Consider the following 14,500-nt stretch of genomic DNA (forward strand, 5'->3'; position numbering starts at 1 on the left):
GGCCTATATGTAAACTTGACTGTCCAGAATGTTCAAAAACTTCAATTCTGAAAGAAATGTTTAGACATTTAAAGAACAGTATTGTCTCAGGAGGGCTATAAATGTGCACTATCGACAATCATAGTACAATACTTATAAACACAGAAGTGTATCATCAACATAACTATTTAGATCTGTCCTCCACTCTGATCTCTTCTCTCCTCTCTTTCTACCTCTTCCACTCTTCTTTCGCTCCCTCATTACGCTCCTTCCTCTATCCACTCCACCACCTTTTAGATTCACACCTCTTTATTTCCCATTCTCTTGCAAATTCTTATTCTTTTCTTACTCTTTGCATTCCCTTTTATAGTTAAAGCAATTGTGATAACCGTTTAAACAATAAGGAAAACTGCATTTCCTGTGTTGTGCGTATTATTAAGCGAGCAGTTATCAGTTTGGGGCCTTTGAAAATATACCATGTGCATTTGATAATATGATAAACTGCAGAATTTTGTTTCTTGTGTTTGGACAAATGTGGTACATAAATGTTTGTGATTTGTGTAAAACCAATAAAAACAGATGGAATTTTTTTTTAACCTAAAATATTAAAGTTTTGGTTGGCTTTTATGACAACATTTGAGAATTCTGTGTGCAGTGTTTTGTGAAAATGATTTGTAATTTGTATGAAATGAATGAAAACTTGCAATCTGTTTAGGACAGATGTGTCAAACTCAAGAGTTTAGAGTTTAGCTCCAACTCACACCTTCCTTGAAGTTTCTAGTAAACCTGAAGACCTTGAGCTGGATCAGGTGTGTTTGATTAGCAGGGGTCTCCAAACTCAGTCCTGGACCCTAATTAAACACACCTGAACCAACTAATTAAGGTCTTAGGCATGCTAAAAACTTCCAGGCAGGTGTGTTGAGGCAAGTTGGAGCTGCAGGACCAAGTTTGGAGACCCCTGTTGATTAGGGTTGGAGCAAAACTGTGCAGAGCTGTGGCCCTTCAGGTTCCCCAACACTGTATATATAATATATGTTAACGGTTAACAAACTCTCGCAGGGAAGTGAAGTCTCTGAACAGATTAGTAATGGTGTTGCACCTGAAGAGGGCGCTGTCATCAGCGTGAAAACCTCTGTGCATCATCATCATCATCCTCTTCATCATCATCATCATCATCATCATCAATCGTTCACCTGATCATCCTTCATCAGTATATCATGCAGGTGATCATCATCCATATGCACCGTGCTGTGTGTTTGTTGTGTTGTGAGCAGTGGGAGGGTCAGTGCTGCTGCTGGTCAGTGCTGAGGGTTCAGCTGGACTGACTGACTGACCACTGGATCTGAGCTGTCGGATTGAGTTCCCAGCTTTCGCCTGTTTTCCAGCCTGACGGGTTAAAGGTTTGTTTGGGAAGTGTGACTGTGTTTAGTGTCTCTCAACTTTTAAGTGAATGAATCCATAACGAGTGAATCGTATACTTGTGCGTGTGTATCAGATGTGTGATATTTGACTGTTTAGTGTTATAGTTTATTATCTAAACTGATGTTGTGGATGTGGCCAATGTAAACGTTGTGAATCACAGAACCGCCTAATGATGAGATCTCCTTTAAATCAGCCTGCCTGAGCATTTATTTATTTATTTATTTTATTAAAGTTAACAAACACAGGCATATGTAAATATATAAACAGTGTGTTGGGAGTTACATAACATATGTATGTTATTATGTACTATAATAAGAGCAAATGTAATTTAAACTAGTGTTGTACAGTCACATACCGGTCTTTGCTGCCATCAAACTAATGCTGATTTCTCTCTCAGGAAGTATCGAGTGTGGCATATTCTGGTCACTCCTCTGAAATATCAGCCACAACTGTTGAGACCACCAGAAGAGACGCATTCACAGCAAACCACACGTCTGAACATGAGGAGCGTCACACGTTTCATAGCTGTTCTTCTGTGCTTGAGAACCGCAGCTTCAGGTAAGAAGACTGTTAATATGCTTGAAGTGCCTGACAAAGACCAGCATTAACTGAAAGGTCAGCACATTTACTTTATCTAAACAAATCTGTAAATATATGGACACACTTATACGACAAATGACAATGTGTTCAAATTAAAACGATTTCAACTTCTTTGAAATAATCAGATTTCTCTCAGTCAATTCAAGCAGCTTCTCTTCTTCAAGACGTCTGTTACCTTAAAGCCTATAAAAATGGTTTTGTTGGTATAATACATTTAGGTGATGTTAAATTAGACTTTTGACTTAAAGTTCAGAGTGTGCAGTGAGATATATTAAATCATAAAGATGATAAATAGATGTTTTTATTTAGGTCTATGACCTGTAGATGGTGTAGTCAAATGTGTAACAGATTTTGTGAAAAAATATTGAGCCACTGAAGACCTTTTGGTTCTGCATTACCATGAATGTATATTGGGCTAGTTTTGAACTATTGGGCTATAGTCACGTTTTTGAAATGAAATATAAGATGTTCATTGTAAAAGCCAGTGGTGTATAAAGCAACTGAAAGCCATACTCAAGTAAAAGTACAGATATCTTACCAGAAAATGACTTTGGTAGAAGTTGAAGTCACCGTTTAGAATATTACTTGAGAAAAAGTCTTAAAGTATGTGATTATTTATTGTACTTGAGTACGAAAAAAATATATATTTTTAAATCTTAAATATACTTAAGTATTGAAAGTAAAAGTACAAGTAAATGCAAAATGGAAAAGATTGTGTTCAGTTTTAACTCTTTCTTCCATTTTGTATTTTTGGGTAAGAATAATAAGCACTTCATCCGGTACTTAGGGTCTTTCATTCCAACGTAATACAACATTTCTGGAATCTGCATCTGAAATAGCATTTAGATGTGTTTACACAGTTTATGGTTTACAGATGCATAAATAGGCCTAATGTTTTGTTTTTAACATAAAACGGTGAATACTGATGTTTAAAATAATTTAAAACCTGAAAAAAAATAATCATTTTAATTTCGAAATGTGAAGTTAAAACCGCCAGTAGGTGACGGCAAGTAACTATTAATGAGCGAGCCATTGAGATCCAACCGATTCATTCAAACAACTGATTCATTCAGAAACAAAGCATTTGACTGTGTTAATGAGTGAATCACTGAATGCCTTGAATTTTGAGTTTTAATAGACTAATAAATCAACGTGCATGCACTCTGTGTGTGATTTGGTGATTATAGCCTATCGTTGCTTGATAATGTCAGATCGCACATTACAGCAACGCTTACCATATTATTCGCAGACGATGCTGTATCGCACGCCCCAGACTTGACTTGAGTGGAAAATGAATCATCCGTGGTTGTGTGCACACTTGTTTGCACATGAGCAAAGGTGTTTTTAGGAGTCTAACTTGCAAACGCCAGACCACTGATTCGTCAAACCTGCTTTCCGGCAGTCCATGTTCTTATGATTTCTGACTATTCGGTGAAATTCGGTGAAATGTATCGGAGTAAAAGTATACATTTTAATTGGGAAATGTAGTGGAGTCAAAGTAAAAGTTGATTGAAATGTAAAGTACACATACTCCCAAAAAATACTTAAGTACTGTAACAAAGTAGTATTACTTCGTTACAATACACCACTGGTAAAAGCCCAGTGTGAAGGATTGATCTTGCTGTTAACTGAAAGCCTTTGACGCATTGAGATTGAGTCAGTCTGCTGTTATCCAGACGCCACAGATGGTTTGTTTTGGTCACTGATTGCTTGATGTCTGGGTTTAAACACAGGATCCTGTTCGCGCGAAGACATTAAGCTTTAGAGACACAATCATCGGAGTTCTCCTGTGTGTTTGAATGATCGCCGACAACATTGTTTGCACTTCTGGCATCCAATGTGTGCCATATGTCAGTGATCTGCTTCGCTTGTACTTTCACTTTGTGTTTTACTGGAAATACTAAGTCTGCTCAGCAGTTTCTCATGCTTTTGTCACTCCTGAGAGGGTCAGACGGTCTGTCTGTCATCAGAGAGGAAGACTGCAGGCCTTTAGTTGTTTTTAGGCAGTGGGACAGAGCCCGAGATTGCTTGTGCGGTTGTTAGTGGCTGTAATCCGTAGAAAAGCAGTGGATCTGACATCCTCAGGAAGAGGAACACGCAGGGGCCGTTATGTAACTATCTGATATTCCCGCCACCGCACTATCATTACTGCACCGCACAGACGGCATGAGAGAGAGAGAGAGACAGACGGTTCCTCAGTGAATAAGCACAATGATGGTAACAGGAAAAAAATCCCCATGTTAAATACGGCGTGTAGCGTTTAAATGAGGCACTTCCGCCCGCTGAAGGACCGCCGGCTGGTCTGGGTGGCACTGAGACCTGGTGACGCGACCGCATGGAGACCGATTTCTATCTCGTGCTCGCAATTAACAATCTGTTTTTTTTTCCTCTTCTGACTGTGAGCTTTTTTTTGTTCTTGGAGTTCTGGTCCTCCTATTTTGGTTGAGATTTGCTGGATAAAATGCTTGAATTTGTGTCTGTATATGTTGAATGATTGTTTTGAAGGAAGACTATGAAGACGAACATTGTTTTTATAAAAATACACTACAGTTCAAAATGCTTCTGAAAGAAGTCTTATCTGCTCACCAAGGCTGCATTTATTTGATCAAAAATACAGTAAAAAGGTGAAACTATTTGAATTTAAAGCGGTTTCTATGTGAATATATTAATAATTTATTGCTGTGATCAAAGCGGAATGTTCAGCATCATTACTCCTGTCTTCAGTGTCACATGATCCTTCAGAAACCATTCTAATATGCTGATTTGATGCTCAAGAAACATCTCCGATTATTATCCATGTCGAAAACAGTTGTGCTGCCGAATGTTTTTTTTGTGGAATCTGTGATGCATTTTATTTTTCAGGATTCTTTGATTTAATAAAAAGTTCAAAAGAACAGCGTTTATTTGAAATGGAAACCTTTTGCAACATTTATACATGTCTTTTCTGTCACTTTTGAACTATTCAATGCAGCCTTGCTGAATAAAGGTATGGATTTGTCGTTCAGTGTTGTGTTCATTAGCACATTTCCGTACAATCTGGAACATGGAGAAGCTGCTGGAAACCTTCTGTTGTAGTCTGATTTCCCTTGACGTGAAGTGTGAACAAGATCTTAAGACGAGAGAAAACATCAAAGAAACACACACAATCCTCAAATTAAGCCTCACACACTCGTGTCTTCACGTATTCCCCATGAAACTGGAATGAGCTCTGAATGTCTGCTGCACTCCTGTTCTCCACATATCCATCCTGATTTATTCTCTCAGACTTTAAACTCTACACCGATTGATCAGTTCTTGACTCCTCACATCTAACATGTGGAAGTTCTGTTCCATTAGCATTAATAAACAGAATTATTACATAGAAAAACTCCCTGTCGTCCATTGGTTAGACAAACCGAGCGGTGGCATCCAACAGAGCCACCGTATTGCGCTTTTCACCTTTGATGCTTAATTTTTAGATCTTAATATTTTCAGGCAACTGCAGAGATTGAGCAGTAGCTAGCAACAGCCGGTTGCAACAAATACCTTCAGTAAGAACACCATTAGAGAGCATTTGTTCCTAATTATTACATGCTTTTGGGGTTTTCGGAGTTTTAGGATTTTGACCCAAACCCTGACACAATCCGCAGACTGATTTTGTGGGAAAAAATTCTGATTTACACATGGTAAAATATGTTAAACAAAACTGGGAGAATTGCGCTCTATTGGTAGAAGACTGTTATCGTTTACTAAAAGTATAATATTTTTTGTTAATTTAAATAAAGCTAAAATAAAATTTATTAAACCAAGCTAACTATTAAATGAAAAAGCTTTATGAAAAAAGTCGAAGTACTAAAATTATTAGAACTAACAGTATAAAAAAAATAATAATAATAAATATATATATATATATATATATATATATATTTGTATAACTTATAAATTAAAACCAAATAGATGTATTTAATAAAAAGGATTAAAGCACATGACACAATTAATGAAAGTACAATTAAAATGAAAACTGAAAATATAAAAATAAAAGCATTTTCAATAGAAAAGCAGAATCATTTCATTTTGAAATGATGAAATGAAAACCGTTGTTCTCATGAAATGCACTATTCAAGCGTTTGCTTGGTAAGATTTTTTTTAATGATTCTTCTGCTCACCAAGGCTCCATTTATTTGAACAAAAATACAGTAAAAACAATAATATTCTGAAATATGAATACAATTTAAAATAGCTGTTTTCTATATGAATATATGTTAAAATTGTATTTATTCCTGAATTTTCAGCATCCCGTCTTCAGTGTCACATGATCCTTCAGAAATCATTGTAATATGCTGATTTGCTGCTTAAGAAACATTCTTTTGATCAGTTTAATTTTTTAAATAAAATAAAAAAAAATCTTACTGACTCCAAACATTTAAACGATAGCATACATAATAAATGATGTCAGTCTTGATTTCATGTTGATTTTATGTCCCTTCTAACACTGTAAGTGGTAACTCTATGGCTGTAAGCTTTGAAGTGCTTCAAATAAACTTTGGACTGGAACACGGAAGACCCTTTGTGGGTGGCTGTCACTCCCCTCCCAGTGTCTCTGTGTTTGTCTGTGTCTCTGTCTGTCCCAAGTCCCTCAGGATGTGTCCTGTCTCTTGAGCGTCAGGTGGTCTCGAGCCGGCCGGCTGTGGCCCGACTCATGAATGGCTCATTAGCGTCAGACAGAGATAAACTACAACTCGCTGAAACCCAGAACTGCCAGCGGCTGCCATGCCGTCACTGATAAGAGCTGCGTTATGAGCGCATATCACAGGCTTCTGACCCTCACACTGATCTAGAATCAGCTGCTAAACTCCAGCGTTCATTCAGAAGTGAAAATTCAGTCGTCCTATTCCTCCTCAAGTTAAACACAAGTAGAAATTCTGAATAATTTCCTTGCAGATCTGTTCCACAAGTTGCCAAAAAGGGAAACAAATCACCTTGAAAGTGATTTGTATGTGCACTAAGTTGTACTGTATGATTCTTTGTGTGAGAAACGGATTGAAAGTGAAATAGCTTGTCACTGAAAACCTTCCCCTCTGCATTAGCTCACAAATCTCATTTGCACTTGTGCATATTCAAACATGGTGCATTGCAATTGGTCATTAAATGAGTACTAAGAACCAGTGTTAGGCATAATCTGTCAAACCTGGCACAACACATCTTAACAAAGTTTGAATATGCACAAGCATATATGGATGAACCTTTAATTATTGGCTGATCTGTTCCCTTAAAGGGGTAGTTCATCCACAATTCACCCAAAAATCATTTACTCAACCACATTGTTTCAAACCTGTATGAGTTTCTTTCTTCTGCTGAACATAAAAAGATATTTTGAAGAATGTGGGTAACCAAACATTTGCCGGTAGCCATTGACTTCCATAATATGGAAAAACTATGGAAGTCAATGGTTACCGGTTACAATCATTCTTTAAAATATCATATTTTGTGCCTCAATTGTATTGAATTTGCATTTACATTTACATTTAGTCATTTAGCAGACGCTTTTATCCAAAGCGACTTACAAATGATGGAAGCAATCAAAATCAACAAAAGAGCAATGATATACAAGTGCTATAACAAGTCTCAGTTAACTTAACGCGGTACACGTAGCAATGTTTAATATATATATATAATAAATAAAAAGAAAACCGATAGAATAGAAAAAGAATAGAGCAGCTAGTGTTAGAGGTCTTTTTTGCTTTTGTTAATTATATAATAAATGGAAAGGAAACCGAATACAAAGATTAGAAAGCCAGTGGTGTTTTTTTTAGGCAAACATTAATGCCTTGAATTTTATGCGAGCAGCTACTGGTAGCCAGTGCAAATTGATAAACAGAGATGTGCCGTGCATTCTTTTTGGCTCATTAAAAATGTATCTTGCTGCCGCATTCTGGATTAATTGTAAAGGTTTGATAGAACTAGCTGGAAGACCTGCCAAGAGAGCATTGCAATAGTCCAGCCTGGTTAGAACAAGGAGTTGTGAAGCATATTCCGAAAGAAAGGGCCAGGGGCCTGATGTATAAACGTTGCGTACTCACAAAATGGGCATGGAAATGTGCGTATGCAATTTTCCACGCACATATAAGGATTTATAAAAAAATAAACTAGGCGTAAATGTGCGCACCGTACGGACACTCTAGACCATGCATACGCACTCTTTTACTGGAGTGAGCGAAATAAGGAAGCAAACAATGATTTGAAAGTCTGTTTTACATTTGACATACACATTTAGATTAAATATGACACTCTGAATAATGAAGTTAAGCACTGAAATTTCATGAAATTATTATCCAGAAATGACAAAATTTGTATATGAGTTTAAACCGAAACATTTGCAGTGGATGTGCTGCTTTCAAACAATTTTCCTGTGGTATGTGATTTCATGTTTTAATCACAGCGAGGATTGCTTGGCGTATGACAATTCCGCTTTAAATTGTGTTCTAAATCGCAAAACTCATGTTCTGAGAAAATACTTTTGCACGAATAATGATCATTGATATGAACTTGATTCGTCTGATGGCTTTGGAACATAGGCGGTAACGACAGACATAAGGATGCGCTCGTTGATCAAACAGTCCATTGGCTGGTTTGAACGGGTCCGATGACAGTAGAACTGTTCACAGGTGTCTCGCATAGACTGCAGCCTAATGATAACCCCTTTCGTGCTCTTCCCAATATTGTGACAAACACCATATTTAAAAGAGATAATTTGAAGGAAACTGTAAGATATGCGCGGTTTATTTTCAAAACGTTTTTATTATTGACGCGGTGAGTCAGACAGCTACACTGCAAAAAAAATAAGGCCTATCTCTTTCCATAAAAATATAGACTATAAACATTCTAAAAATATATGTTTACTTTTTAGGCAAATTGCATAATTTAGAATAGTGATGTCTCAAAATGCATTTATAGTCCGTGTTGTAGGCTACTGCGTTAAACATGGTTTCACGTGTATGGAAATATGCATGGAAATGATATGCAGATGACGTTATGCATATTAAAACTAGGCGTTGTAAGCTCCATATATGGCTATTTCGGGAAGGAGACTGGGTGGAGATTCATGTACGCATAATCTTCCACTGACTGGGTATTACAAAGGGAATTTTGCGCAGGTTCTGGCATATGCATGGCTTTATAAATCTGAAAACTTTTGTATGTATGCAAAATCAAACTTTTGTGCGTACGCACACATTTAGGATGAAATTTACGTAAAGTTTTATACATGAGGTCCCTGATCTTTTTGATGTTGAATAAAGCAAATCTGCAGGACCGGACAGTTTTAGCAATGTGGTCTGAGAAAGTAAGCTGATCATCAGTCATAACTCTAAGGTTTCTGGCTGTTTTTGAAGGAGTTATGGTTGATGTGCCTAACTGGATGGTGAAATTGTGATGAACCGATGGGTTTGTTGGAACCACAAGCAGTTCTGTCTTGGCAAGGTTGAGTTGAAGGTGATGGTCCTTCATCCAGCAATACATGTCTGTTAGACGAGCTGAGATGCAAACAGCTATCGTCGGATCATCAGGATGGAATGAGAGGTAGAGTTGAGTGTCATCAGCGTAGCAGTGATATGAAAAGCCATGTTTCTGAATGAGAGAACCTAATGATGCCATGTAGACGGAAGAGAAGTGGTTCAAGAACTGAGCCCTGAGGCACCCCAGTAGTTAGATGTTGCGACTTGAAAACATAAAAAAAAAAAAACTGTACTTGCAGAGTAGCTATAATTTTAATAAAATAAAATGCCACTTAAGTGTATACATTCATGATTGTTTCTTAACACACAAGTACACTTTTAAAAAGCGCACTTTGTGATAATGTCAAATTAAACGTTTTAAAGTACATTTTAAATCATTTATTTGTTATAATATTCATTATTAACATTTTGAAGTTGATTTTTTATGTATTAAATTGTGTAAAATTTTATAAAATATTACATTTTTATATTAAAAGTTATAGGTGCTAAATTGCATCTTCATCATTACAAATGTGTAATTACATAAACCTTTAAATTCATGATATAAATGTTTCAATAAAAATAACATTAAAGTATATTTTATTTTACCCTACATTCTTATCAGTACTTTCAACAGTACTTTAACCATATTTCAAGGAAAAATAGAAGTAACTATGAAATTACCTATAAAGACATACTTATTAACCTCTTGAGACCCAATAAAAGATTTTTAGGAAAAAAAGTTTTTTTCATGTCTTTACATTGTTTAGAGCATAAAAAAATTCTCAATCTATTTTTTTATATTCCATTCATAAGTTATGCTATGTCGGGACTCAATAAAATAAAAAAAAAAAAAGACATGAATGAACATGCATAGGCAAAAGCAATAGATTCTTTTTAATCACCAATACATTTTAAGTTTTCAGGATTTTTTATTTTTTTACCAAACTTTGTATAAAGATGATTCTCAACTATGTTATAACAGAATGATTTGATATACCATTTTTCTTTCTGCAAAATGTGTGTAAAATGGCCATAAACGGGTGTTCTAATTATATACAATGTATCTATAAACTAAATCTAATCTGCATATTAATGTGTATTTGGGGCAGCATGTAATGAAAAAAAGAAGTGTAATAATGGGAGTAATATTTGACAAGGTTTTCATAATATATAATATTTAATAGAATATTGAAACATAAATTCTTTCCATGTTCATTTATGTCTTCCAAAATGCTAATAAACATGCTTTTAGTCCCAGTGTCCTCATATGAAGACATGTAAGAAATCAATTTGAAACCCCATAACATTTTCCTGAGATGTTGATTTATGAAAATTAGACCGATTTAAATGATAATTACAAAATATTATCATATTTCCATAAGAGTGTCACTAAATTAATATCAGACATATTTGAAGACCAAGGAGAGGGAGTGGTCATAGTGAAACTTCCAAACATTTAGTATCTCTGAAAAGCCCTGAATGTGCTAGAGGACATCCAGACTTAAAACTGTGGCATGTATAGTCTCAGAGAAATACACCAAAATATAATGTCCTCATATGAGGTCACAGGGTCTCAGGAGGTTAAGTCTAAGTTTAACTTAAATTTGGTTTATTCCTTTTTACAAATCTTTTGTATTAGTGTGTTTTCATGTCTTGACGGAAAGATTATATTATATATTTACAAGTTGAGCGCCAGCGCTACAAAAACAAACTTGAAGCCCATTCTTTGCAAGCAAATCGCAAGCAAATGCAGTAAATTCTGCAAGCAAATGCAAGTATTTAAATAGCATTTAGAGAGGGCTGAGGCAGCTTTTATTTTTCAGGAGAGGAAGAAAGCACGTGGCATGCTGCTATTGTGCTGCAGCTGCACTGAGAGAATATGACTAACTAGAAAAGAAACGGCTCATTTTTTATTTTGAGAAATACACCAAAATATAATGTCCTCATATGAGGTCACAGGGTCTCAGGAGGTTAAGTCCTACTTAAGTGGGTCAAAAACACTCTGAAGTTTATGCGTTTAATATAAAATGATAATACATTTTAATTTATTTGCAATTAACATGCAATCACATGTCTGAAAGTGTTAACTGAATGTAATGTTTAAGTATATTATTTTAAATGTAACACTTTTTTTCACAATGTGAGCCATAACATCTCATCAAACTTAATAACATCAAGTAATTACCAAAAGATGAGCTTTCATTTGAGGTCATCGTGATGTGCTCATTAAACTCTTTCTTACAGAAGGACCAAAACACACTCTCAAACATCAGTTATCGTACTCTTCATTTTTCACATCCGCTGCTAATTATCTTATCATTTACTGCCAAGATGGCTAGCGGTGATGCTAACGGTGCCGTGACGCGACCAGTAAGCTGGTCCATGAATCGGAGTTAGGTCAGAGTCATTAGGAGCGCTGGAGGGAGATGTCTGCTCTCCACCGATGCTTTGGGAAGCATATGTTGTGTAAAGCTACATCAGATTTGAGTGATTAGAAGCCCCTCCTATGCACTGAGACCCGGTTGCTTTCATCTGCTTAGAGGAACCAGCTAACAGCCTCTGCTAAATGAGTCTTTCCTCCCCGAGTCGCCATGCTAATTACGGCAGAGAAGATAGATTGGCTCTCTGTGAGGTGCATCAGAAATATCTCATTATTTGCTTTGCATGACGTTAGCATGGAATACAGCTGCTGGAAAGCTTGTGATAAATGTGTTTTGTGTTGGTGTGCGCCTGCATCGCAGGATCATCTATTTTTATGCCAAGAACCTGAATCAGAGAAAGCGTAAAACTTGTGAAGTTCGCAAGCAAATCGCAAGCAAATGCAGTAAATTCTGCAAGCAAATGCAAGTATTTAAATAGCATTTAGAGAGGGCTGAGGCAGCTTTTATTTTTCAGGAGAGGAAGAAAGCACGTGGCATGCTGCTATTGTGCTGCAGCTGCACTGGTTCTATTTATGTCAAACGTTGGAACATGTTGAGATCACTTGGAAAGAACCTTATATTAAAGATGATTGATAAATGCTTGTGTATTTGCTGTAATTTTGTGATTTTAAAGATATGCAGGAAATTAAAGGAATAAAGATATTGAAGGTAATTAAAATTAGAAATAAAAATAAACATGCTGTGTAAAGGTATAAAAGTGCAAAATATAGTACAGTTAATCATTTGACTGGGTAAATACCATATGCACAAGAACAATGTGTTACTTGTAATCCATAATTTGACTTCTATTTATGTTAGTTTTGTTTGCTTTGGTCCATAAACTAAGAAACAAAGTCATAAGAAAAGACATAAAACTGTAATAATTTATATAGACTCTTTAATCAAATAATTTCATAAGACAACTCACAGAAATCACATACTGCCTGTCCTGAGTAGCTTCTAAATTTGAATCTGAACTTACTTCAAAACGATTAAAAATGAATGTGCTACATCCCCAATGTTTTCTCAGTCATGTGACCTACCAGCATCAGTTGTGTTGCTTCACTGCCATTCATAACTCCTTTTCACGGTAAAGTGTCCATCAAAAGTAGTCGTCATCTCAGGACTTTTCGCCTACTGTTTTTCGAATACTATGAATTCTGACATGCTACTCTTTTGGCATACTATATAGTAGAGAAGTATTCGATTTTGGACGATTTCAAAATGTAAGTTCATTCAGAAAATCATTAAATATTTTAGTTATCCAGCCAATGCTGAAGTTTCTGCAACACTATAGATGAATGGAATCATCTTGAATGCATGTATTCTTTGAAATGCTTAAACGCTTCCATGTGCGCTCTTTTAGAAATGTATACATATATTTGCGATTGATTTATAAGTTCTGCATCCTTCCAGTCAATATTGCAATGAAGTTGTTCATTATTAAATGCACAAAAAATGGGATGCTCACCGTTGCACAAAATAGGGTCTAGCATAAGTCACTGTGTACTTTTGTAATAAAAATAATGTAATAAAGTTTGTCATGCACCACATTGCAAACTTGTGAAGTGTTGCTAGGCAGTTTCTAGGTGGTATGGAGTGGCTAAGATAGAGCTTTGAATGAGGCTCATGCATGTTAAGGAACTATTGTTTTTGGTAGGACTTTATATTGATAGTCCACTTTAGACATTTGCAAGCACATGTCAATTTATTCCACTAACCCTAACCTAACTATCCTGATCTAAAATGACTCTGATACTGCCATCCTCCTCTAGTTTAAGGTTAGAAACAGGGCAGTTTGTTCACGAATGGCCCCACACTCTTTTTTTTCCCCTTCTTTTTTTGTTTCTCTGTTTATTTCCGACGCAATGAGACTGCCGACAGTCGGCTCCCAGAGGCTTAAACAGACCTACACATAGACAGGCCGTCTTCACGGGTCCAGCGGCCAACTTGGCAGACCCTTCCACGACGACCCGCACCGTCAATGAGACACAGATGAATCTGGGGGGATTTGTGATGTGGCGGGGTGACCGCAGGGGTTAGAGGCCAGGGGACACCGCTGGGCTCTGCGTGCCACTGATAAGAGTTTGTTTGTCTTCCTGTGGATGGTTAGGCCTCAGTCTGCAGCCGAGGAAACGCTGGGACAATAGGTGTGCGGAGCAGCCTGTGACCTCCCTCTCTCCCGCTCTTCCTCTCCCTGTCTCTCCCCCCCGTCCCCACCTCACCGTTTCTCTTCCGTCCTCGCCTGCAAAACACTTTCATCAGCCTCCTGCCCAGCCGACAGCGTCCAGCCGTCTGACCGCTTCATGAGCTGGATTACATTTTACAAAGATTACAAATTAAGGATTACAAATGACAATTAAAACAATACATGAACCCTTTCATTACTTATAAATAATACACTTATTACTTTTACAATAAGTTTAAAATACTACTAAGTACTAAAATAACTAAAACTACAGTGCCTTGCGAATGTATTCATACCTCTTCATTTTTTTCCACATTTTGTTTTTCCCACAACAATCTACACTCCATACACCATAATTGTCAAGCAAAAAAAAAAAAAAAGGTTTTTAACATCTTTGCAAATTTATTAAAAATAAA

At 36.5% G+C, this 14,500-nt stretch overlaps 1 protein-coding gene across 1 annotated transcript in view; it reads left to right on the top strand.

Annotated features, from left to right (window-relative positions):
• The first annotated feature begins 1,231 nt into the window (after positions 1-1,231).
• Positions 1,232-14,500, top strand: part of LOC107597954 (transforming growth factor beta receptor type 3-like) — a 68,265-nt gene continuing 54,996 nt past the window's right edge. The window contains exons 1-2 of the mRNA XM_016289166.1: positions 1,232-1,379; positions 1,799-1,959. Of these exons, the coding sequence (XP_016144652.1) occupies positions 1,902-1,959 (58 nt within the window). The 5' untranslated portion in view covers positions 1,232-1,379; positions 1,799-1,901. The remainder of the gene's footprint in view (positions 1,380-1,798; positions 1,960-14,500) is intronic.

This window comes from Sinocyclocheilus grahami, unplaced genomic scaffold (genome assembly GCF_001515645.1).
Source record: "Sinocyclocheilus grahami isolate Dianchi unplaced genomic scaffold, SAMN03320097.WGS_v1.1 scaffold241.1, whole genome shotgun sequence".
Classification (NCBI taxonomy): Eukaryota; Metazoa; Chordata; class Actinopteri; order Cypriniformes; family Cyprinidae; genus Sinocyclocheilus; species Sinocyclocheilus grahami.